This window comes from Chenopodium quinoa, unplaced genomic scaffold (assembly GCF_001683475.1).
Source record: "Chenopodium quinoa cultivar QQ74 unplaced genomic scaffold, ASM168347v1, whole genome shotgun sequence".
NCBI classification, from domain to species: domain Eukaryota; kingdom Viridiplantae; phylum Streptophyta; class Magnoliopsida; order Caryophyllales; family Amaranthaceae; genus Chenopodium; species Chenopodium quinoa.
This window is the reverse complement of record NW_018745454.1, coordinates 4,946,250-4,973,162: the sequence shown is the minus strand read 5'-3', so window position 1 is coordinate 4,973,162 and position 26,913 is coordinate 4,946,250. Positions and strand designations below refer to the sequence as shown.

Below are 26,913 nucleotides of genomic sequence, written 5' to 3'. Positions count from 1 at the left end.
TTGAATGCAGTTAAAGTGAGAATTTTTTTTATAAAACAACTTTAAACAACAGTGGAAAAAAATGAAGCCAAGAAAGGATTTTTTTTTTTTCGCGTGTGTGTGTTTTTGTTTTGAGGAAAGCAAAGAAAGTATTTAAAACATATGTGATTAACATTACCATCCGTTTTAAGTATTTTTTTTTATTTTTTAAAGGAAATCCATGTATAAGTACTTAATAACACGGAGTATATTATTTAGAAACATAAATAGAATACGAGCACTTGAAAAATCTAAACACAAATAATGATCGAATCTGGGTTTTATCACAGTTTTCTACTAGTTAATCCTAAAGTCATAAAAACATACTCCCTCCGTCCCTTAATACAATGCCTCTTTCTCTTTATTATGTGGGGAATAAATGTTCAAAAGAGGCATTGTATTAAGGGACGGAGGGAGTAATACTTTATGTGTTACTTAGGAGATTAAAAATATTACTAGCACTTAATAAAATATTTAAACACTAAAATAGAGTCAAAGTAATTAAATTTTGGGTAATGTTATATGTAGCCCTAAGGGCTATGTATAAACATTAAATATACTCTTAAAAATTGTATAAAATTAGGAATTCATGACAAAAACACGCGTAAATCAGTGTTATTTGTGTTTATATTTTAATGATTTCTTAACTTTTTACGATTTTTAAGTATGTAGCTTTAAAAGCTATGTATAACATTTTCCTTAAATTTTATTTCGTCATGTGTTCTCAAACTAGTTAACCATTGTCCTATGTTTTTTTTCATAAAAAAAGAAAACGTACAATATTTAATTTATCCTTAAAATTTGAAGAACCATAAGAGCGAGTGCTGAAAATCGATATGGAGTACAAGATTCCCTAAAACCGGGATAAAAGCTCTAACAAGTTATGAGTAGTGAACTCGTGAGAAGTAAAGATTCGATACAAAACCGCCTTTCTTCTCCAGAGGTCCATCTCTTTACTTCTCTCTCCTTCAGAAAAACAGGAGGAGAAACAGAGAAACCCCAATTAACCCAAAACCCTCTAAATTAAAAATCAAAAGTTTCCATCAAAACAAATCAAACCCAGATTGTTTTTACAGTAATCTCTTTTTATAGATGATTATTATTGCAATTCAATTCAATTTCCTAATTTCCCTTTTGAGAATTTAAAGCAGATTCGCGTTGATAGACTGTGGAATCTTTGAATCACACAATTTGCCTTTTCATCTAATCTTTCTCTCTCTCTTAAATTCTTTTTTTTTTTTTTTCTTTATTGAGCTTCTGCATTTTGCGTGCTTCGTACGGTCTATCAGCGCTTTCTCTGCTCTCCATTCTCCTTTAGAAATCCAAAAATCTAACACCCCTTTAAGTTTTTTAGCTTAATTTATTGTGCCATTGATTTTAACTGCTGTTATTGTTGTTGAATTTATTGTTTTATTGTTAAATTAAATGTGTGATTGAGTAATTTATGGAGGAAGGAAATAAGGGTTCGGATGATTCGAGGCCGAATTACTGGCTTCATGCTTGTGAGGAGGAAGATGATATCATCCCCTGTGAATTTATCGGGGATTTCGGCGATTTCGGGACCGGGAATCAGAGCGAAATTGCCAGCATTGATCCCAACTTCTTTGGTGGGATTGATCATATTCTTGATAGTATCAAGAATGGTGAAGGATTGCCTTGCAATGATGGTATGGATATTACTCCTCTTTCTAAAGATTTGCAAGTTGAGAATTTTGTTGTGAATTGTAATGTTGAGGTTCAAAGTCCATTAATTAGTGACAGCAAAATGGTAGATGCTGATAATGTTAATAATAATTATTCTAATAATATCAATAATAATGGGAGTGTGTGTGTGAAATTGAATGGTGGTGATGGAACTAATAAGGGTGTTCTTGATCATGTTAGAACAAGTAATGGGGACTCAAAAGTGTTAAGTGATAGAGAGAGTTGTAAGGTTGATAGGGATCGAGATTGTGAGGAGAGGAGCGGAAAGAGGACTCGTGTAAGTAATGGGTTTAGAGAGGAGAGGGGGTATTCGAGTCGTGGGCAGAGTTGTGTGAGAGATTGGGAGAGTAATGGAAGGAAGAGGAATCGAGAATTTGAGGAGACTGGACGGAGGGATAGGGATAGGGATAGGGGTAGGGATAGGGATAGGGATAGGGAAAGAGAGAGGGACAGGGATTTGGGTGGTAGGAGAAAGGATTACTATAATGGGAGGAGAGATAGCCGAGATAGGGAATGGAGAGATAGAGAGGCAAAGGGTTATTGGGAGAGGGAAAAGCCGGGGTCAAATGAAATTGTGTATCGCGTTGGTTCATATGAATCTGCCCGAAATAGAGACACAAATAAGGTGGGGTCTGAAAAGAACAAGGAATGCAGTGCAAAGATTGAGAAGAATGAGGAAAGTTTTAAGGAGAAAAGTTTGGAGGAGCGGGCACGCCATTATCAGTTGGAAGTACTTGAGCAGGCAAAGCAGAAAAATACTATTGCTTTCCTGGAGACTGGAGCCGGTAAAACTTTGATTGCTGTTTTACTTATTAAAAGCATCTGCAATAGATTGCAGCAGCAGAACAAGAAAGTGCTGGCTGTTTTCTTGGTGCCTAAGGTTCCACTAGTGTATCAGGTAAAATGTATTCCGTGGATATTTGGTTGAATATTATTGTTATGAGTTTGGAGATTAATTATGCTCCTATGAATGTATAGCAAGCAGAAGTTATACGCGAGCAAACTGGATACAGTGTTGGTCATTACTGTGGTGAGATGGGTCAAGATTTCTGGGATACTCGAAGATGGCAACGCGAGTTTGAATCTAAGCAGGTATTTTTCATAATCTTCTGGTACTTTTTAGTGGAGCTTAAATTTAAAGCTTCCCTTTTTAAATCATAAAAGTTGGCAAGTGCAGAAGCAGGTTGCTGTCTCATACATGATATTTTGCTCTTAAAAATTAAATATTGTATGGTGTACTCCGTAGTAGAGTTTCAAAATATTGTTCATATAATGACTTGGAATTTCATATCAGCAACTTTGAATGTTTTAATGGTAGTTTCGGCATCTCTTTTGTCTATTATGTGCATCTTCTTGGCAAACTGTAATAATGTGGATTGAGGTATTTTGGCTTTTGGCAAGCTATTAATTGTGAATTGTGAATGTTAAAACTTGTAGTTGATACATATTTGATGTATTTTTTTTTTCAATTCTTGGTTAATGGTAACCATTTCCTCTTTGTATCTGACAAATTTGAATGATTACTTAATCATGGAGTAATTGTGGACTACAATAAGATTCCTTTTAATAAACAGTAGATGTTATATTTCTTGTTTTATTAAACAAGTCTTCTTAAATTGTATGATGGAGAGTAATGATAAGAATTTTGATGATTTTCCTGAACTTCTTTTTGATAAGGTAAGAAAAATAAAATATTAGGAACTTAGAAAGCCCTCCTAATGAGAACTTGATATGGACATGATCTAGTTATTCGGTTTATTCCTGTATACTAAAGCAATTAAGTCTTCAATTTATGACTGTATACAGGCTATCAGCCATAATTAGATCACTAGAAATTTTCGTTCGATTTCTATGTTTGAGTATTCAGCTTATATTTTGGTGCTCATCTGTACTTGTAATCTATACGCCTCCAGATTAAAACTAATTCTGGAAAGCAGTATCATAACTACTACAAGATATATGCCTCTTATGAATCCTTCTGCTTGTGTACTTTTTGTATATTCTTTTAGTAGTATTCAAAGGTTGTTTACCATGATTAAAATCTAAGGAATTTTCTTTCTTCAGGTTTTGGTCATGACTGCTCAGATTTTGTTAAATATTTTAAGGCATAGCATAATCAAAATGGAATGTATACATCTCCTTATTCTCGATGAGTGCCACCATGCCGTCAAGAAGCATCCATATTCTCTAGTGATGTCTGAATTTTATCATACAACTCCAAAGGAAAAAAGGCCTGCTGTTTTTGGGATGACTGCTTCCCCTGTTAACTTGAAGGGTATATAATTTTTTTTTGTTTAATTATAAAATGATTTTTGTAGCCTTTTCCCGTAATTGGGGTATGATATACTCTTGTAGAATGTGCTGTCTAAATTCTATCTTCCATGCCACAGTTTTAGCCGCTTTATGCCTTTACAACCCTTAATTTACTTTGCCATTGTTGATGGGGCTTATTTAATTTGTTCTCTATGAGCTTTACATTTTTCTGGTGATGTAGGTGTTTCCAGTCAAGTTGATTGTGCTGTCAAGATACGAAACCTAGAGACTAAGTTGGATTCCGTAGTTTGTACAATAAAAGACCGTAGAGAACTGGAGAAACATGTTCCTATGCCATCAGAAATTGTTGTGGAATATGACAAAGCAGCTTCATTGTTGTATCTGCATGAACAAATCAAACAAATGGAAGTAGCAGTTGAAGAAGCTGCACGAGCAAGTTCAAGAAAGAGCAAATGGCAGTTTATGGGAGCTAGAGATGCAGGAGCCAAGGAAGAGTTACGCCAGGTCTACGGTGTCTCTGAAAGAACTGAGAGTGATGGTGCTGCTAACTTGATTCAAAAATTAAGGGCTATCAACTATGCACTTGGTGAACTGGGACAGTGGTGTGCTTACAAGGTTTGATATACAGCTTTGCAAATATCTGTTGGTGTTTTTTTTTTTTTTTTTTTTAATTTTATTCTTGGTTCTCTATGTAATCACCTTTGGATTGTTTATGCTACCTGCAGGTTGCTCACAATTTTTTAGTAGCCTTACAAAGTAATGAGAGGGCAAACTACCAGCTTGATGTGAAGTTTCAAGAATCTTATTTGAGCAAGGTCGTTGCACTTTTACAGTGCCAGCTAGCAGAAGGTGCCGCTTCCAACAAGGATGCCAGCAGTACCGAAGATAATAATGATAGTGGCTGCCATCAAGATAATGGCAGTGTTGATGAGGTTGAGGAGGGAGAACTTCCTGATTGTCACGGTGAGTGTTTTACATACATTCCAATTATCTGCAAGGTTGATCAACATTTTACCTGTTATGTATCTTTTTCCGTTTTTCTATGAACTTCCTAGATAGATTTCTAACTTGAGAGCATTTTTGGATTTTCTGGCACTGCTACAATTTTCTAGGAGCTTTCTACTCATTAGAATTTGCTAACATGACTCTGAAATACATGAGTATATTCATCTGATAAATGTTTTATATAAGGGTGACTCACAAAATTAAATGACTTTATTTCCTAATTTTTTTTACTGTTGATTGTTATTCCAGTTTTATTAATTTATTGATGTATTATATCATTGATACTCAGATAAGCAGTGTCAAGATAGTAATTAAAGTGCTGTGATTGTGAAAAAAGTTAGTGATGGCTTAATAATGTGTTTGATAAATTTTTATACCTTTAATTAGAATAATAATACAATTGTTTTGTTTGGTAAACCTACGTCTGTTTAGTTGTCTCTGGTGGAGAACATGTTGACATTGTCATTGGAGCTGCTGTAGCTGATGGGAAGGTCACCCCTAAGGTGCAGTCACTGGTGAAAGTACTAATGAAGTATAAGCACACTGATGACTTTCGTGCAATCATCTTTGTTGAGAGAGTTGTGGCTGCATTGGTTCTTCCAAAGGTCAGTGTACTCTGTTGTTGTTGTTGTTGTCACGAGTTCTGTTTCTTGATCGTGATGATTTATGACTTGTCAATTGTCATATATGTAGGTTTTTGCTGAGCTTCCATCTTTAAGTTTTATCAAGTGTGCAAGTATGATTGGACATAATAATAGTCAGGAAATGCGGACGTCACAAATGCAAGATACAATAGCTCAATTCCGAGATGGCCGTGTATGTTTCTACCTTGCTTAGAGCTGAATATATTAGTTTGATAAAACTGAATTTAAGTGATGGTCACAGCGGTACTTGATATGAAGTCAGTCTTTTTGGAGTGAAACTAGAAGAAATTCAAATTTGTATCACATAGAAAATTACCTTGATATTCCTGTTGGCATTGTTTCTAGGTGACTTTATTAGTTGCTACTAGTGTCTCTGAGGAAGGTCTTGATATCCGGCAATGTAATGTGGTGATCCGCTTTGACCTTGCAAAAACTGTTTTGGCCTACATTCAATCTAGGGGCCGTGCAAGAAAGCCAGGATCAGATTATATCTTGATGGTTGAAAGGTACTTGCTTAATATTTGTATATATAAATACGAAAGCAGGGAATAGAGAGATACTCAACTCATTGTGTTTTTATCAGGGGAAACTTGTCTCATGAAGCATTTCTAAGGAATGCTAGAAATAGTGAAGAAACTTTGCGGAAAGAAGCAATTGAGAGGACTGATGTAAGTCATCTCAAGGGTACTTCAAGATTGATTTCCGCAGAAAATGCCCCAGGTTCAGTGTACCAGGTTGCTTCAACTGGTGCTACTGTGAGCTTGAATTCTGCTGTAGGCCTTATTCATTTTTACTGTTCGCAGCTACCCAGTGATAGGTACAGCTTTCTTTCATCTTTGATTTATGTTGATATTGATCTCCTTTTACTAGTAAAAAAATTGATGTTTGAATGCCAATATTAATATGTTGATATCATCCATGATATAGGTACTCAATACTTCATCCAGAATTTATCATGGTAAAGCATGAGAAGCCAGATGGATCCACAGATTATTCTTGTAGGCTTCAACTACCATGTAATGCCCCTTTCGAAAAGCTTGAGGGCCCAATATGCAGTTCAATTCGTCTTGCGCAACAGGTTTGTTTAGCCTTGAAGTTTACTTTTGTATTAGTTTTTTTTTTTTTTTAACTGGCTCTATATTGGTGACAGCTGAATGCCTGTATTGTATTTATTTTTTGTTACGGACTTCATATGCAGGCTGTTTGCCTGGCTGCTTGTAAGAAGCTTCACGAGATGGGGGCATTTACTGACATGCTCTTGCCTGATAAGGGAAGTGGTGAAGACGGAGAAAAGATTGAGCGAAATGATGAAGGAGATCCACTTCCAGGAACAGCCAGACACAGAGAATTCTATCCTGAAGGAATTGCCTCAATCCTTAGGGTTAGTGTTTCTAGCACAGCTCACAATTTTATTTTATTTTATTTCAATAAAAAAAAATAAAAAAAATCCCTGTTTATCCCATTTTATTACTCCTTCTGATTTTGCTTATATACTGTATCACTTGAATTATTGATAGTGTGTAAATTATAGTAAAATTCCATGGACATGCTAAGCTAACTAGCCAAAGCAGTTATGACTATAATAGTATCCCAGAAAGTTATAATTTGACAGACTGAAGTGGAGAAAACAATGATGTAGTTTGTATAAGATTTTGAACTTTCTATGTCTATGCTTCAGGGTTTTCTTTGATGCCTTTACAATAGTTACATGTCACTTTGCATTTCTCTATTTTAACCTCTATAGGTTTTGATTCTTGTTTCTGGCTGTGCAGGGGGAATGGATATTGTCTGGCAGAGATGGTTGTGATGACTCCAAATTATTTCATCTCTATATGTATGCTGTAAAATGGGAACATTTAGGGTCCGCAAAGGATCCATTCTTGACCCAAGTTTCAGATTTTTCGGTACTTTTTGGCAGTGAGCTGGATGCAGAGGTATCCCCTTGAGACTCTTTTTGGTTGCAGCATTGATTGTAGTTTCAGTTGCATTTAATAAAATTTTCTTGAATATCAGGTGTTATCGATGTCGATGGATCTCTTTATCGCTCGAACCATGAAGATTAAGGCATCTCTTGTCTTTCGGGGTTCAATAGATGTCACAGAAAGCCAGGTGCGCTTCTTTTGTTTGGATCTATAATTTCTTAATTCTTTATAATAACTTACATATATGGTCATGTGCAGCTAGCATCCCTGAAGAGTTTCCACGTGAGAATGATGAGCATCATACTTGATGTGGATGTTGAACCTTCTACAACTCCGTGGGATTCTGCAAAGGCTTATTTATTTGTCCCTATGGTTGGCGATAAATCTGTAGATCCTTTAAAAGAAATAGACTGGGATCTTGTTGATAATATAACAAGTACAGATGCGTGGAACAACCCCTTACAAAGGGCTCGGCCAGATGTTTACTTGGGAACTAATGAGCGGAGTCTGGGCGGGGATAGGAGAGAGTATGGTTTTGGGAAACTGCGTTATGGCATGGCATTTGGACAGAAATCCCATCCTACGTATGGTATCAGAGGAGCAGTTGCACAGTATGATGTAGTAAAAGCTTCTGGATTGGTTCCTGGCCGGGACTATGGTGTACAGGCCAATTTTGAACTTCCTAAAGGAAATTTGATGTTGGCTGATACTTGCATCAATGCAGAAGACTTGGTGGGGAAAATTGTGACAGCTGCTCACTCTGGAAAGAGGTTTTTTGTGGATTCTGTACGTTATGATATGACTGCAGACAATTCATTCCCTAGGAAAGAAGGTTATCTTGGTCCCTTGGAGTATAGTTCATATGCAGACTACTACAAGCAAAAGTATGGTCCATACTAAAGTCTTCACACACACCCTTCCCTCTTGTATTATGCCACACTTTAATCGCATATAAGCTCTATATCAATTTGCCTTGCCTTCTTTATCCAGTTGTTATTTTTCATTGTCTGTGATACTAATGGAGAGTTGTGATTAAATGCCACAAATGTACCTGAATTTATGCTGGGAGATGCAGAAAGCTTTACCCAATTTTGAAGGAATTCATGACTACTGTCAGGTGTTAGAGCCACCTATTACAGTAGTTTATACCTCCTATAATAAATTGGGTACCTTTTTGCTTCCCCCCAGCATAATAGAGGGTGCATTTGGTGTATTTTTTCATCTTTTGTCAATAGGTATGGAGTTGAATTGATCTATAAGAAACAACCTTTACTTAGAGGTCGTGGTGTTTCATATTGCAAGAATCTCCTTTCCCCTAGATTTGAACATTCTGAAGGTATGCTGCCTATGCTAAATACTCATTTTTCCTGTAAATTTTTGCCATGGCTTACTGGGTTTGTTGGTGCAGAATATGAGGGTGAATCTGAGGAGACCCTTGACAAAACTTATTATGTGTATCTGCCTGCTGAATTGTGTTTTGTACATCCACTTCCTGGTGAGCTAGTTCGAGGAGCCCAAAGACTTCCATCAATAATGAGAAGGGTGGAAAGCATGTTACTTGCTATTGAACTTAAAAATATCATCAACTATCCTGTACCTGCTTCCAAGGTAATCCCTTTCCTGGCCTCCTTTGCTTTGCTTTTTTATTTTCTATCTCAAAGTTATGATTAACTTGAAGTAATTATGTGTCTGTTCTTCTAACAAATTTGCCTATTCACAGATTCTGGAAGCTTTGACTGCAGCCTCTTGTCAAGAGACATTCTGTTATGAAAGAGCTGAGCTCTTGGGAGATGCTTATTTGAAATGGGTTGTTAGTAGATTTCTTTTTCTCAAATTTCCCCAAAAACACGAGGGTCAGCTCACACGAATGAGACAACAAATGGTTAGTAATATGATATTATACCACCATGCACTTGAAAAAGGGCTTCAGTCATATATCCAAGCAGATCGCTTTGCACCGTCTAGGTGGACTGCCCCTGGCGTTCTTCCAGTTTTTGACGAGGATGTCAAAGAAGAGGAATCATCTTTATTTGATCAGGAAAAGTCTCTTGCAAAGATGGGTCTTGAATTAGATGTTAATAATTTTGATGATGATGAAATGGAAGATGGTGAACTTGAAAGTGATTCAAGTTCGTACAGGGTCCTTTCTAGCAAGACATTGGCGGATGTTGTTGAATCACTCATTGGAGTTCATTATGTTGAAGGCGGAAAAGTTGCTGCTAATCACTTCATGAAATGGATTGGAATAGATATAGAGTTCAATCCTGAAGAAATTGAGTGTCCAAAGAGGCCAAGTACTGTTCCAGAAGGTGTTCTAAGAAGTGTGGATTTCGATGGATTAGAAGGTGCTCTAAAAATCCAATTTCGGGACAGGGCATTGTTAATTGAAGCAATTACTCATGCTTCACGTCCATCTTCTGGAGTCGCCTGCTACCAACGACTAGAGTTTGTAGGTGATGCAGTCTTGGATCATCTTATTACTAGGCACCTGTTTTTCAAGTATACAGATTTGCCCCCTGGACGTTTGACAGATTTGCGTGCTGCAGCTGTTAATAATGAAAATTTTGCGCGAGTTGCTGTCAAACACAAGCTTCATGTGCATTTACGACATGGGTCTACTGCCTTGGAGAAGCAGGTTTTTTTTTTCCTTCTAATTCTTTTTTTTTTTTTTGCCATACTGATCTTGATACTGTTTTGTAATGGTTGTTGACCTTTTCTCAATTCTCACCTTGTAAATCTGGATTATCTTTCGCCTACTTTTGTAGATACGGGATTTTGTGAAGGAAGTTCAAAATGAATATTCAAAACCTGGATTTAATTCATTTGGCTTAGGAGATTGCAAGGCCCCAAAAGTTCTTGGTGATATTGTTGAATCAATTGCCGGAGCCATTTTTCTTGATAGCAGGCATAATACGGCAGTTGTGTGGAGAGTAAGTTTTATTCATTACCATTTTTCTTCGTCACTTAGCTTAATTTTGTTATGTAGTTGAAGTTTTAAGGTTTTGATGTTCTATTTTGGTATTTGCCTCAGGTTTTTGAGCCTTTATTGCAACCAATGGTTACTCCTGAAACACTTCCAATGCATCCCGTGAGAGAGTTGCAAGAACGATGTCAGCAGCAGGCTGAAGGTCTGGAATACAAGGCCACTCGAGATGGGAATTTAGCCACTGTTGAAGTTTATGTCGATGGTATACAGATTGGGGTGGCTCAAAATCCACAGAAAAAGATGGCACAGAAATTGGCTGCTCGTAATGCTCTGCTTGCTTTGAAGGAGAAAGAAACTGCTGAAGCCATGGATAAAGCTGAGGAGACCGAGAAAAAGAAAAAGAACAATGCACAAACATTTACAAGACAGACATTAAATGATATCTGCTTACGTAGAAATTGGCCCATGCCACTCTACAGGTAATTTTCAGTCCCTTCATCCTCCAGCTTCCTCCCCCTCTCCACACCCCCCACTCCCCCCAAAATAAAATTAGCGGCTGAGTTTTTTTCTTTTTTCTTTCTTTTTTTTTTTTTTTCCTTTTTTTTTTCTTTTTCCATATATAGATGTGTGAACGAAGGCGGCCCTGCACATGCCAAGAAGTTTACATTTGCAGTCCGTGTTAATACCACAGATAAAGGTTGGACTGGTGAATGCATTGGAGAGCCCATGCCAAGTGTTAGGAAGGCCAAAGACTCAGCTGCAGCACTTCTGTTGGAGCTTCTGAACAAATGGTATTCATAGTAGTGTTTTCTTTATTCCCTGAGCTGCATATTGCGCGGAAGCAAGAGTTATTTGCTTTCCGGTTGCTTAAGTTCTACCTTTGATTGGGTGCTTCCATGCATGACTGTTAGCTTACCTTAGGTGAACTTTAGTTGTCAAAGTGAAGTAATATACAAAGTACTTACTAGGTTACATAAGATAGATAGTACTGGTTTCATTTGCATGAATGAGGTCAAAATTTGAACCTGCCCCTCAATTTGTTTGGGGCACACAGAGTATATACAAATTTTTGTAGTTTCACTCACTGGTATTGTGCTATTGAATATAGTAATATTATCCCTCAAGTGTATGGAGTTTTCCTTTTGTTTGTTGTTGATCTTTTTTTTTTGCTTTTGGATAAGAAAGAAAATTTGTTTAGTGATATATCTGTGGTGCATTGTACTGTATTCTTGTACATAATTAAAAGAGGTTTTTCTTTGAAAATTGAACTTAAGTAAAAATATGAAGAACTTTTAAAAACGTAATCTAGTTGAAAAAGTAGGATGTCTTAGAAACGATTCTTCTAGATTTATGTTTGCTTCAATCTTTTTCCAATTTCCAAGAGACTTGACCCAACTTGAATTCAATGTAAAGTTACGCTGTTGTGGGGTAGTCTAGAATTGCATAGTTGCAGTATACCGCCATTCTAGAAATTGCTCAGTGTTTTGGCTGAGGGCTGAGAGCTGAGAAATAATTGAGTATGTAGAATTTCAGCTAGTACTAGAATTTTGTTGAACAGATTTAATACAAAGTATAATAACATTGATGTGAATCATGAGATGGAGGCAGTGGTTGCTGCTTCCATTTCTTCCCGAGTGTTAAGGTTTTGATTCTAATTGGTTTACATTTTTGAACTTGTAAAAATACAGATAACACTGATAATGCAAAACTAACCCGAATCTGGCTCTCAACAAAGCTCATATAGCAGAATTGGTTGTGAATCCAAAATTCCTAAAGTTTTACAGAAAATAAATGTCTCAGACCTCTAGTTTGAGGGAGTATATTGTCATTCTTATAGTGAATGGGAGATATTATCAGCTCCTACTCTAAGAAGCCTTTTAACCCAATAACAGTAAACTTTTCTAAGTTGCTAAACATTGTAGAAAAACTTATAATCTCTGAAAAATGCTCAAAGAACCGGGCTTGCATATGATCTACCGCTTCAGAGTGTGCATTATATATTCACCATACAGATCCCTGCTTGCAGATGGCAAGAAAACTCATTAACAAGGAAAAGGGGGAGAGAAGATTAATATAGACCTGATCAGCTACGGGTAGAAATATTATGGCAGGGTATATATTGCTTACATTGAGTGCTGGATAGCCTCAAAGGCTGCCTCCTTTGGCAGAAAGTCGTTGACAGCAACTTCTTTGTTCTCATTCTTCTTGTCTATATTGCAGAAGTTGAGGAAACCTTAAACAGAGATAACAAACAAAAAAGAATACAGAAAATATCCCAAGGGGGTGTTTGTTTTGGTTAGTTTAAGGATACAGTCTTCAAAGAAACGGCGAATTTCTGCAAGTCTGTGAGGAGGAAGTTCCTTGATGTCTGAGTAAAACTTGTACTCAGGATCATCAGCACAAACGGCTATGATCTTGTCATCTGCTTCACCCTGCAGCATTTAGGCTAATGTTTAGGAAATTTCTGCAGTTAGAAACAGCTGAGGAATTGAGTTAAGCATAGATCAGTCTTTACCTGATCAATCATGGGCATTAATCCAATGGCCTTAATTCTCAGAAAACAGCCAGGGAGGACTGGTTCCTGTTCATATCCAATGTCAACATCAGTAGAGAACTATTGACCCATGTTAATATAATTCTTATATTTCATTACTTCTACAATTTTTGTAGATTAGTCTTTTTAGAATTCAGATTCACATATTTAGTATTGTGTTTTACAAAATTGCATGAACAATATTCATGTCTTTTTAGGCAAACTGAACTACCTGCATGAGGACCAAGACGTCAATAGGATCATTGTCATCACACAATGTGCGAGGGATGAAACCATAGTTGTGAGGATACACAACGGATGAATATAGGATACGATCAACCTGTAAAAAATTTCAGCAAGAAAATATTTATAGTTCAAATGGTACAGAGAAAACTGAAACATCTACATCATGTATTATAGCAGTAACGTAATTGGAATAATTGTATTACCTTTATCATTCCTGTCTTCTTGTCAAGTTCATATTTGACCTTACTTCCTTTTGAGATCTCAATAACCTGTGTATCATATATAAAACCAGGAAACAAATGTCAGATCTTTTTAAACTCTGAATGCTGACTTAAAATCTAAACTTCTAAAGCTGTGACTTTTTGGTAAAATAATGAAGTGTAAATCTTTTTCTGCCCCTTCAGAGACTCACAACCATCTGAAATTTGCAAGGGCATAAAGCTTACACAGTTGGCGATTTGTGGTGCTTCAGGTCCTGCAACCAGAAATTTGCAGCAGCTAATTAGTTCAACTTAACACTGATTAGCTGTTACTAGATAAGTTGCATCTTTTTTAACAGTGATAGTATTTGCACATATAATAGTATAATACCAATGTCAAGATCATGCCATGGATGTGCCGCGACTGATCTCCTGGATAACGTGGAAAGGATTCGTTCATTCAATTTGGCAAGTCGTCGTGGTGATGGGAACACCATCTCTTCATTTTCCAATATTGTCTCTTCAGCCATCTCTGATAAACATTTAGAATGATGTTAGGACAGGTAGTAATCTTTTCATTTGTACATTATGATATAGATATATGTTTCTTGACAGTAGTCTTTCATATGATATTCTAAGCAATTCTTGATTCCTGTATGAAAATACAATTTAACTTGAAATATATAGAAATAAGGTTGGCCGTAGGCATGTAGGCAGGCTCAGTGGGGCTGGCCTGGATCGCGTTTTACACAGATTATCACAGACACGACAGGAGCCACATAACATCAATAACATAACACTAAAGAAAGGCATCACATTGGTGTTCCATTAGCCTAACCCCCTAAGATGGATGACACGACACGAGTCACACGATTGTTGTGATCGTGCTCTAAAGGCCGGGCACAGCCGTGCCTAGCTATCATCTACTCTAGCAATAAAAACATGCATGAAATCATCTAAATGAAACGCAACGATTACCTGCAATCTTAACAAATTGTATAGGAGAGAATGCTAGGAGGAGGATAAATGATGTTAGAACAGAGATTTTAAGGAGAAAAAGAAAGAGGGAAAGAATGAAGGGTAGTTAAATTGCTTGGAAAAGTTGACTCATATGTGGAATGACAAGAGAAATTATAGGATGCAGAAATAAGGTGGCACCTCTCATCTTCTTAAATATGACTTTGTCAAATCAATCATTTTGGCAGCTAACTTGGCATATGCTAAGTTTATTAACAGAATTATTATTATTATTATTATTATTATTATTATTATTATTATTATTATTATTATTATTATTATTATTATTATTATTATTATTATTATTATTATTATTATTATTATTATTATTATTATTATTATTATTATTGCAATTTTTAGTCTTCTGTTAATGGGTTTCCACTCTCCATCCATGCTCTGCATTACAAATTTTTCTTATTTTCTTTTCCTTCCAAGACATCCAATATACGGAGTATGTAATAATATAATATTAACATACTCTCTATCATTGCAAAAAAATATTCCGTAAAGATTTAAACTTTATACGCAATATGTAATAATATTAAGGAAAATTTGCCAATTACTACCGCAAGTTAATACTACTTTGTAAATTACTACCGCAAATTAAAAAAGTTGTGAATTACTACCGCAAAAAATTTTAAGATGTTGAGATTACTACCAAACCCCCATTAAACCCAACTATGACGTCATTATATCACTTTAACCCATGGTTAAAGCCCTTAACCATGATGTCATTATATCCCTAAACCATTTTCTTTCTAGGGGGGGGGGGGGGGCTGGTTAAAGCCCTTAACCATAATCAAACACGGGTTAAAGGGACATAATGACGTCATAGTTGGGTTTAATGGGGGTTTGGTAGTAATCGCAACATCTTAAAAAAAATTGCGGTAGTAATTCACAACTTTTTTAATTTGCGGTAGTAATTTACAAAGTGGTATTAACTTGCGGTAGTAATTGACAAATTATCCTAATATTAATATTAGACCCAACTTTGTATTTACACAACTTTGTACTCTGTAACATTAATAAAGTCGACTACATAAAAAAAAAAAAAAAAAAAAAAAAAACTTTTTTCTAATTGTTTTACATATCAAAAACTAGATTCTTATTTTGTTTATTTTTTTTAAATGAACACTTGTATTTGAAGGCCTAAATAATAAGGAATACAATTAGAGCTGTCAATTCAGCTAAACGGGTCGGGTTTGGGTCGGTTAAGAGCGGATCGGGTCAATTCAGATTAATTCCACAACCTATACGAGTCAGGTTTGGATTGGGTCATGCTTGAGTCGGGTCACATCGGGTCATACTTCTTATACGGTTTGGGTCGGGTTACATTCGGGTCGGGTGAACAATAGGTTGGGTTTAATTCGGGATTTCAAGGGTTTAATTATCTCCTTTGACCATACAACAAATATAAACTATATTTAACTCTTAAATTTGAGGATGATGTTCCTTTCTTTTGTTGGCCTGGACCAACTTGGTCTCCCAAGACAAAATGTTTTGATCAACAATAATAAGGTGGTCTAAATTGCATTTACGGTGATTTGAAATCGGGTTGGGAAAATTTGGTTTGAATTTAGGTTGGGTAAATAACAAGTCGTTAATTTTGAGGTCTAGTAACAGATAGGGTTGAATTTTTGGGTTGGTAAGTAATATGTATGGTAAAATTCGGGTGGGGTTAGGAACAGGTCGAATTGAATTCAGGACAGGTTCGTAACAAGTCGAGTTAAATTCTAGTTTTGACGGATTAAAACGGATTTCGGTAAATTTGAGTTCAAGTCGGGTTCGGTGCAAGTTAATTAAATTGGCCGATGTAAACCGATAAATCGGTGCAAGTTGTAAACCGGTAAATTGGCCATTTAAAAGCAAATTGAATGGTTCAACACACCCAATTGAACTCCCAAAGTGTATTAGGGATCATGGTAAATATTTCGCCAATTTTTATTTCAGGGCGAAAAAAAGTCAAAAATTCCAAAATTGAAGGTTAATATCCACGGTTTTTGAGAAATTTTGGAGGTTTCGGGGCCCGGTGTCGAAAAGTCTTGAAATTCTATAGGATAAATCTCGGGGCCATATAATGTCATTTGAAACCATATATGATCATTATTTGTTGTCATAAATGTTCGTGGTAGGATTGAATTAATGAAATCGGTGGAAGTTGTAAATCGGTAATTTGGTCACTTTAAGTCAAATTGGATGGTTCCACCCATCCAATTGGACTGCCGGTGGGTATTAGGGATCATAGTAAACATTTCGGCAATTTTTATTTTCGGGCGAAATAAAATCAAAAAATTTCAAAATTGAAGGCTAATATCCACACTTTTTGAGAAATTTTGGTGGTTTCGGGGCCCGGCGTAGAAAAGTATTAATATTTTAGGAAATACATCTCGAGGTCATATTATGCCGTTTGGAACCATACCATAAATGATCATTATATGTTGTCATAAACACGCTTTTTGAGAAATTTTGGTGGTTTCGAGGCCCGGCATAGAAAAGTATTAATATTTTAGGAAATACATCTCGGGGTCATATTATGTCGTTTGGAACCATAAATGATCATTATATGTTGTCATAAATGTTCGTAGTAGGCTTGAAATGAAGAAATCCGTGCAAGTAGTAAACCGGTAATTAATTTGGCCGTTTAAAGGCAAATTGAATGGTTCCACACACCCGATTGGACTCCCGGAGGATATTAGGGACCATGAAAAACATTTCGGCAATTTTTATTTCCGGCCGAAAAAAAAGTCAAAAATTCCAAAATTTAAGACTAATATCCACGCTTTTTGAGAAATTTTGGAAGTTTTGGGGTCCGGTGTCGAAAAGACTTGAAACTTTAGGGAATACATCTCGGGGTCATATAATGCTATTTGGAAACATATATGATCATTATTTGTTGTCATAAATGTTCGTGGTAGGCTTGAGTTAATGAAATCAGTGCAAGTTGTAAAACGGTAAATTAGTCGTTTAATTTAAAGGCAAATTGGATGGTTCCACCCTCCCAATGGGACTCCCGGACGATATTAGGGACCATGGTAAACGTATCGGCAATTTTTATTTCCGGGCGAAAAAAAAAGTCAAAAATTTCTAAATGAAGTCTAATATCCACGATTTTTGAGAAATTTTGGAGGATTCGGGGCCCGGTGTCGAAAAGCCTTGAAATTCTAGGGGATACATCTCGGGGTCATATAATGTCGTTTGGAACCATATATAAACATTATTTGTTGTTATAAATGTTCGTGGTAGGCTTGAGTTAATAAAATCGATGCAAGTTGTTAACCGGTAAATTGGTCATTTAAAAGCAAATTGAATGGTTCAACACACCCAATTAGACTTCCAGAGGATATTAGGGACCATGGTAAACATTTTGGAAATTTTTATTTCCGAACAAAAAAAGTCAAAAAATTCCAAAATTAAAGACTAATATCCACACATTTTGCGAAATTTTGAAGGTTTCGGGACTCGATGTCGAAAAGTCTTGAAATTCCAGGGAATACATCTTGGTATCATATAATTCCATTTGGAACCATATATAATTATTATATGTTGTCATAAATGTTCGTTGTAGGCTTGAGTTAATGAAATCGGTGCAAGTTGTAATTCGGTAAATTTGTCGTTTAAAAGCAAATTGGATGGTTCCACCTACCCAATTAGACTCCGGGTCAGTATTATGGACCATTGTAAACATTTCTGCAATTTATATTTTTGGGTGAAAAAAAGTCAAAAATATTCAAAAATTGAAAGCATATATCCACACTTTTTGTGAAATTTGGAGTATTTGGGGCCCGGTGTCTAAAAGTCTTGAAATTCAATGGAATACATCTTGGGGTCATATCATGTCATTTGAAACCATATGTGATCATTATTTGTTGTCATAAATGTTCGTGGTAGGCTTGATTTGATGAAATCGGTGCAAGTTGTAAACCGATAAATTGGCCGTTTAAAGGCAAATTGGATGGTTCCACCACCCAATTGGACTCCCGGAGGATATTTGGGACCATGGTAAACATTTAGGCTATTTTAAATTCCGCGCGAAAAAAAGTCAAAAAAATCCAAAATTGAAGACTAATATCCACGCTTTTTGAGAAATTTCGAGTGTTTCAGAGCCCGGTGTCGAATAGCATTAAGATTTTAGGGGATACATCTCGGGTCATATAATGCTGTTTGGAATCATATATGATCATTATTTGTTGTCATAAATGTTCGTGGTAGGCTTGAGTTAAGGAAATCGGTGCAAGTTGTAAACCAATAAATTGGTCGTTTAAAGGCAAATTGGATGGTTTCACCCACCCAATGAGACTACCGTACGGTGTTAGGGACCATGGTAAACATTTCGGCAATTTTTATTTTCGGACGAAAAAAAAAGTCAAAAATTTCTAATTTGATGGTTCCACCCAGCCAATTGGACTCCCAGAGGGTATTAGGGACCATGGTAAACATTTTGACAATTTTTATTTCCGAGCGATAAAAGTCAAAAAATTCCAAAATTAAAGACTAATATATCCACGCATTTTGCGAAATTTTGAAGGTTTCGGGACTCAGTGTCGAAAAGTCTTGAAATTCCAGGAAATACATTTTGGTATCATATAATGCCGTTTGGAACCATATATGATTATTATATGTTATCATAAATGTCTGTGATTGGCTTGAGTTAATGAAATCGATGCAAGTTATAAATCGATAAATTTGTTTTATAAAGGCAAATTGGATGGTTCCACCCACCCAATGGGACTCCCGGAGGGTATTAGGTACCATGATAAATATTTCGTCAATTTTTATTTCCAGGTGAAAAAAGTAAAAAATTTCCAAAATTGAAGGCTAATTAATATCCACGCTTTTTGAGAACTTTTAGAGGTTTCGGTGCCCGTTGTCGAAAAAACTTAAGATTTTAGGGGATACATCTCGAGGTTATATAATGTCGTTTGGGACCATATATGATCATTACATATTGTCATAAATGTTCGTGGTAGGTTTGAATTAATGAAATCGGTACAAGTTGTAAATCGGTAAATTCGTCGTTTAAAGGCAAATTGGATGGTTCCACCTACCCAATTGGACTTCGAGAGGGTATTATGGACCATTGTAAACATTTTTGCAATTTTTATTTTCGGGCGAAAAAAGCCAAAAAATTCAAAAATTGAAGGCGTATATCCACGCTTTTTGAGAAATTTGGAGTATTCGGGGCCCGGTGTCTAAAAGTCTTGAAACTCTATGGAATACATCTCTGGGTCATATAATGTCTTTTGGAACCATATATGATCATTTTTTGTTGTCATAAATGTTCGTGGTAGGCTTGAATTAATGAAATCGATGCAAGTTGTAAACTGATAAATTGGCCGTTTAAAGGCAAATTGGATGGTTTCACCCGCCCAATTGGACTCACAGAGGGTATTTGGGACTGTGGTAAATATTTCGGCAATTTTTATTTCCGGACGAAAAAAAATCAAAAAATTTCAAAATTGAAGGCTATCCACGCTTTTTGAGAAATTTCAAAGGTTTCAGGGCCCGGTGTCGAAAAGCATTGAGATTTTAGGGGATACATCTCGGGGTCATATAATGCCGTTTGGATCCATATATGATTATTATATGTTGTCATAAATATTCGTGGTAAGCTTGAGTTAATTAAATCAGTGCAAGTTGTAAACTGGTAAATTGGTCGTTGAAAGGGCAAATTAGATTGTTCTACTCAGCCAATTGGTCTCCAGGAGGGTAATAGGGATCATGGTAAATATTTCAGCAATTTTCATTTCCAGGTTAAAAAAGGAAAAAAAAAATCCAAAATTAAAGGCTAATATGCACGCTTTTTGAGAGATTTTGGAGGTTTCGGCCATACAATTATTTAGGCGAGTAGAATATCACGTGCCCAATTATTTAAAAATACAACTTTTGATAAAATAAATTTGACAACTCTATAATAAGCTTGGGTGATTTGAATTACATTAACATTAATTAATTTTAGTTGTTGATTCCTCCCCCCCCCCCCCCCCCAAAAAAAAAAAAAAAAAAAAACCCAATGCTTCTATGCCCAAGATCCAAACTTTGTTGTGGTCCAAACTTCAGCCAGTAAACTGTATAATCCAAATTCTCAACTTTGATTTGTGACATTATAATAAACATACTAGATCTGTTTTCTTTAGTTGGAGTGAAATGTTAGAAAAGTGCCAAATTTTGTCTTTATTAGATTTACAATTTGAGACTTTTGAGTATAGGAGATCATTTAGGGCAAAAGTTTACAACCTTTATCATATTCTTTTAAAACATAAAAGAAACTTAATTTAATTTAAGTTTTGCATTGGAGGTATAAACTACGAGTATCAAGTAGAGGAGATCAAATATGGACCGGCTCAATTTACGCGCCATGATCTTTGGCCCTATTTACTACCTCTATTCAAGCCACTTTGGGGGGTGGTCTGTCCCAAGTTCATCATTTAGATCAATTTGTATTGACCATTCAGCTTGATGCGCTCAGCCATGTAACCGAGCTTTTTGCCACATGATGTGACCCTAACTAGTCCAATGTCAAGCCATAATAGCTGGCTCTTTCAACTCCGGCCTGTCTCCTGATCAGCTTTAGTCACAGCCTCACGGCCCTCACAGAGTCACAGGTACAACTCCAGTATAGGTAATTTGTATGGTCCTAACCAAACAAATGCACCGTTTATAGTCCATACATTCTATTATTCTAAAACAACATAGATGAGACCGTCTCAGAAATACTAAGGTTGTCAATGCACCATATATACATAATATCTGAAGATGTGTTACATTGCCATTACTAAATACATATACATATATAATGCTCGTTCAATAACAAAATCAAAGCAAACACTAAGCACACACAAGAAATGAAGAAATAATACACCAATTTTTTTGATGAACAATCACTCAATCAGAGTTGATCTTTAGGTTATTATAATGTGTAGCAAGAAGACTTAGATTTAAGGGACATAAATTGAATCTGGAGATATGGAAATCATCTGGAGAAGACTAGAATTTGAGAAGGTCTCCTCTATTGCTGGCCCTCTCCGACTACCACCATCGATGCTATCTCTCGTGATATGCACTAGTTCTCGCGCAACATCCACCATCCTTAGTTTTCCATCACCTCCAAACAGCAGACACCTTGTGGCAATGTCAGCAACTCTGTCAATCTGATCCCTCCTAAAAGGCGGTTGTTCATGGTAGTAAAGAAGAGGGTCAATTATCTCCTCTATTTTACCATCCCTAGTCTTGTACAAGGCTATTGTAGGCATATCTGGGTGCTTAGAGCCTGAGACTACCTCCAACAGAAACACCCCTAAATCATAAACCTCGCTATTATACAGCTCTAAGCTACAGAACATCCCGAAACAGGCTACTTTGACATTAAAATCTTGGTCTAGGAAAATGCTACTAGTCTTGAGATTTTGATGTGAAACAGGAGGAGAAACTTCATGTTGCAAAAAAGCGAGTAAACTAGCTGTTTGAGCAGCAATGCTTAACCTCTTGTACCAATCAAGGCCAATTTTATCAGGTTGTTCTTTGTGCAAATGATCTTCAAGAGTTCGATTTTCAGGGAATTCGTACACCACCATAGGAGTGTAACCTGAGTCAATACAGCAACCAAATATATGAGCCAGATTCCGGTGCATAATAGTGGACAAGAGCTCAACCCGGGTCAATACTTGCATCAGGTCCTTCTCGTTCTCACATTTGACCCTTTGGACTGCAATGTGAGAACCATCCTTGAGTTTACCGGTGAAGACACTGCCACCACAACTGTCCATTACTTTCTGGCCTTCGTTGAATCCATCCGTGGCTTCGTCTAGTTCATTTAAGGTGAAAAGCCGGGTGTTACAAGATTTTCGGAATGATAATGTGCTGCGAAATTGGGGCTTGTGGGGAGACCCATACGCGGTAGATTTCACTGACCTTTTTATCAGACAAAGAAGAGCAAGGAAAGAGGCAGCGGCAAAAGCTGATGTAAGAACGCCTGCAGATTATGAAAGACAAATGTATTAGTTTCTCAATATGTCAAAGGCTCAAAGCAGATAGTGTTAGTTTTTGAAGTAACACTTTCACTAAACTCTAATGGAGTAACTACCAGCTAATATTATCATCTTTTTTTTGTTGTGCCTCCCTGGTTCACAATCTTTGCCAAATTCTTCCTTTCCATCCTTGAAACACGCTGCGAAAACCAAATTCAACTTCAATACATAAATTACACCATCCCTTCAAGGAAGAGCAAATCTTCAAAGGCCAAGTATGATTTAGAAAAACAATGAAACAGAAAAAATCATGTACTTTTTTACACCAAAATTTTCTTTCAGACATTCATTTCAGCAACAGATTCCTGCAATTCTAATCCAACCTTATTATTCTATACATACAATGCTTAAACCTTCTCCTTGATCATTGTCACAAAATTTGAAAGTTGCATCAAATATAGGCATAACCAATAACCCCACTAAACAAAAATTAATGTCCCCCACTCCCCCCCCCCCCCCCCCCCCGGAGAGGATCCTGATCCCTACTAACCATCCCTATCTCGAACACACAGGAAATGAAAATGAAACAAATACATACAAAGTTCAAAGTAATAAATAGAAAACAGTAGCAAGAAAAAACAAACCACAAGTATACAATGAACAATCATATAAGCTAAGCAATCAACTCACATTTCAAGCAACCAGTTCCATTGACATATCCATCCCCAACAAACCCATCACCACATAAACACCTTACTCCATGCTTCACAGTAGTAGCATTCACAATATACCCATTAACATCACAAGCTTCTTTAGACAAGTTCAAAGGAATAGCCCATTCTAATTTCACCCCTCTTTTTCCAGAATTCATTCCTCTTGGAACAACCCAAGAAGAAAAACCTCTGCATTCAAACTTAGCAAACACATTAAATTCATCTCCAATATGCCATACACTATGATCAGACAATGGATAACAACAAACTGGCCCACTTCCATTCCCATTTTTGTCACAATCAGGTAAATCATTAGACTCACAATTAGCCTTACACAAAGAAGAGTCTTCACAATCATATAATCCAATTACATTATCATTTGATATTCCAAAATAATCATTTCCGCCAAACCCAAATGAGTTTAAATCATTGTAAGGCCGACACGTGTTAGAAAACCCTGGAAAATCAACTAAAACCCCATCAGAAAAGAATTCCAAAACCCTATAATTTTGGGAATCAATGTTTAGGAAAAGGGAAGTTGAATTAAGACAAGTTAATTGGAATGATTCTAATAATGGGGGGTTAGAAAACCCACAAGATGCATTGTTTATGTAAAATGGGAATGATACTCGAAATTTCCCACAAGATTCATTGCAAAGTTGATGATCAAAGATTCCAACTTTATGATTCAATTCTGATTTTTTGATAAAATTGGAAATGGGTTTTGCACCCAATTGACTAAAAGTAAGAAAGAAAGTGAAAAACAGAGTACAATGATAAATTAAAGAGGGCATTTCTTAAATTCAGCCAAACTTCCAAAGAGGAGGAAGAAGAATAAATTGGAAGAGAGAGAGAGAATTTGAGAGTTTGATTCGCAAAATAATGAGTGAAATTGTAGAGAGTAAGAACAAGTGTTGAGAAGAAAGAGGGCATGCCATAGAGATTGATGTTTAGGAGAGGAGAGAGAAAATTGCATTGGAGTAAAACTAAAATCCTTTGAAATTAGGGAAGTGAAGACGGTTGGTCTCAGTTTCAGGCTACAAATACTATCTGGGTTTGTGCCTTAAGCCCCCTCGTTGGGTGTATTTTTTTTGGAGCTTCATAGTTCATACTACGTACTTACGGACTACTTAAATTTTTAAACTTTCGCTTAAGGTATAAGGAATGTATGATCTATGAAGCATGATCATCAAATAATCAAATGGACAATGATGCATTGATAATTTGATTATATGATCTCGAGGGCGAGAAGACTGTCATGCTATAATTAACCAATGTTATGTTACAGCATTTTTAGTGGTATATGTACACGACCTACTTGTAAATTGTTTAAATTATCTAGCAAGTGGTCTATTATTGAAATGAGATATTTAGTCTAAGCTACCACAAGGATTGATTTGATTAATTAACAATATGTAAATTTAATAAAAATATATTATACAAATTACAAGGTAATACAATTAACTATTTAATGGAGTAACTTAAAATAATATAAATGGTTCATGTGTCTAACGTGAATCCTTGTTGTACTATTTACCAATAGAGTTGCTCTTACAAGATTGTTACATGCAATTTAGCAATCCTCATAATTAACCAAACATATATCATATTCTAAGTTGGATTATGTAATTAAGATTAATTATAGTTCATGGTTCCATCTTAGGTAAGAATTTGTAGTAAAAATATGCAATAGATGTAGTTGTGCAATATGTATGTTTGCATGGATCTAAGAGATTGGATGTGTTTATTACCACTTGTGAATTGAAAATCTTGGAATGATAGAATGAATGTAAGATAATGGTGGGAAAAGTTGAGGTTTTAGATTGAGTATGTGACTATGACAAAATATAATTAAGCTTCATTTGCAATCCACTCCTCCACTTTTTTTCCAACAAATAATGTTGTTTGTAGTTTTGTACCTTTCTACTTCGTATAGTTTATTAGAGCAAGACTTCAATTGGCTTTGATTGGCACACAAATTAGTGAGGGGAAAGCAACTAACAAGTCATTAATTATAATTTTTTTTTTGAAAGAGTAATTATAAATTTGATTAATAATTAGAGGATTGATTATATTACTAACCCACCCAATAATAATTCATCAAGAGAAGTTTACGGAAATTTTTTCTAATTATAAAAAAATTGAGGATTGATTATAATAATATTATTAAAACTCATAGGAACAACATGTTATCGTCATGTGTCACCGTTCCTACCATATGACTTGGCAACACATGAGCAATATGTATCACATTATGTGTCATAATTTATTACTCCAAAACTCTTGATATGTGTAACCTTTGTACTTAGTGTTCCCATATAATTTAACTTCTAAATAATTGCACATTAAGACATTAATGAATATAAACTAGCACCCGTTAATCTTAAATTTATTATTATAATTTTATTCACTTTTAAATATTGTCGAACACTGACCTTTTAGATTCAATTTTAATCAAACATTGAGGCATCGCTCAGGCCAATAACTAGTTGTTATCTAAAACTTGTGCTTCCTTTCACATGCACAACATAAAATTTATTACTAATAGTATGAATGTATGATGCGCAAACCAGAGTATTGGAAATGTTTATTACCACAACGTCCCACAGGCCTCGAAATGAGATTTATATGATCTTTGTATGTTCATTTTAATGGGAACTAATTTAGTCACTTAATTACTATTACTAGTTAAACAAACGACTAAAACTCTTATTAATGTTATAAAAAAAACACACATTTAAGCACTGCAGATGTTGAAGAACGGAGGAAGTAGTAAGTCAAATATAACGCGATAAAGTTGTACAGTATTATTGAAATTTGCGCCTAAGAGAACTAAGATATGATATCCATGCCAGTCTCCTAGGTCACATCTTAAATACTTTGTCCATTTGTTCCAAAATAACTGACAAATTTGACTTTTTCAATATTCGTATATTGCACTACATTAGACCCTAACATATAAAAAATACTCTAAATTATGATTGTCAATTTTGATTGTACGTGTATTGACACATGAGACTTTTTTCATATTCGTATATAGTACTAGCTTCATACTACATATATACTCTATCACGCTCTTTCACGTGAAGGAGGGGCCGGTGAACGAGCTGAGATTTGAATTCGTAACCTCTTTTTCATGCTAGCTCTTAATTTTGATAATATACGTAGTATTAAAATACCAAATCAATCATACGCTTAAATTGATGGGTGAAGCTAAAATTTTATTTATACACTCTTATGAGTCTTATCACTTTATATAATTGTGACATACGAATTATTTACGAACTCTCCTTATAAAAGCTAGTATAACTCATGTCTCGCAAATGATTACGGATTTATGATAACATACAATTTGCGCTAACTCTATATACGAGTTGAAATTGGAAGTATTACAAGATTATCAGATTAATAGATTATGTATACGTTGTTCATTTTTCAATTTAGAAATAACGCAGTAACGCGTAGTAATAGTTAAAAAAATTAGAGTACATGACATGAGTTTAAAAAACAAGTAATATCTTAAAAAAAAAAAATAGGGGTGAAGGTTTGACATTGGTTGACCCCAAATTTACCAAATTTGGCTTGGGCAGCAAGGCATTCTCTCTCCTCAAACATATGCTGTCCCAAGGCACAAATATCTATGAGAATTAACAGAGTTATTAGTAGGCCCCATTTAAGACTCACTCACAGGTTTGGATTCAGGTTCGGTTAAATTTTTTTTTAAAAATAAAATATTAAATGAAAAAT

General features: G+C 35.6%; 3 protein-coding genes across 3 annotated transcripts; 1 reads left to right on the top strand and 2 right to left on the bottom strand.

Moving 5' to 3' along the window:
* The first annotated feature begins 930 nt into the window (after positions 1–930).
* On the top strand, positions 931–11,649 carry LOC110714303 (endoribonuclease Dicer homolog 1-like). The gene is made up of 20 exons (XM_021892807.1): positions 931–2,620; positions 2,701–2,814; positions 3,787–3,997; positions 4,217–4,611; positions 4,722–4,959; positions 5,434–5,606; positions 5,695–5,817; positions 5,991–6,151; positions 6,229–6,462; positions 6,573–6,723; positions 6,844–7,026; positions 7,418–7,579; positions 7,659–7,754; positions 7,826–8,451; positions 8,803–8,903; positions 8,976–9,175; positions 9,288–10,202; positions 10,333–10,497; positions 10,599–10,972; positions 11,117–11,649. The coding sequence occupies exons 1-20, from the start codon at positions 1,463–1,465 to the stop codon at positions 11,292–11,294; spliced, it is 5,958 nt and encodes a 1,985-aa protein (XP_021748499.1). The 5' UTR covers positions 931–1,462; the 3' UTR covers positions 11,295–11,649.
* A 431-nt stretch (positions 11,650–12,080) lies between these two features.
* On the bottom strand, positions 12,081–14,636 carry LOC110714304 (soluble inorganic pyrophosphatase 1-like). Its single transcript, XM_021892808.1, has 9 exons — positions 14,451–14,636; positions 13,864–14,004; positions 13,719–13,747; positions 13,476–13,541; positions 13,259–13,366; positions 13,009–13,074; positions 12,805–12,925; positions 12,621–12,702; positions 12,081–12,509 (listed from the first exon to the last, which is right to left on the bottom strand). Exons 2-9 carry the CDS (start codon positions 14,000–14,002, stop codon positions 12,467–12,469), a joined length of 654 nt encoding a protein of 217 aa, XP_021748500.1. The 5' UTR covers positions 14,003–14,004; positions 14,451–14,636; the 3' UTR covers positions 12,081–12,466.
* A 6,576-nt stretch (positions 14,637–21,212) lies between these two features.
* LOC110714515 (probably inactive receptor-like protein kinase At2g46850) lies at positions 21,213–24,335 on the bottom strand. The gene is made up of 3 exons (XM_021893048.1): positions 23,144–24,335; positions 22,570–22,653; positions 21,213–22,458 (listed from the first exon to the last, which is right to left on the bottom strand). The coding sequence occupies exons 1-3, from the start codon at positions 23,958–23,960 to the stop codon at positions 21,425–21,427; spliced, it is 1,935 nt and encodes a 644-aa protein (XP_021748740.1). The 5' UTR covers positions 23,961–24,335; the 3' UTR covers positions 21,213–21,424.
* Between the last annotated feature and the right edge of the window lie 2,578 nt (positions 24,336–26,913).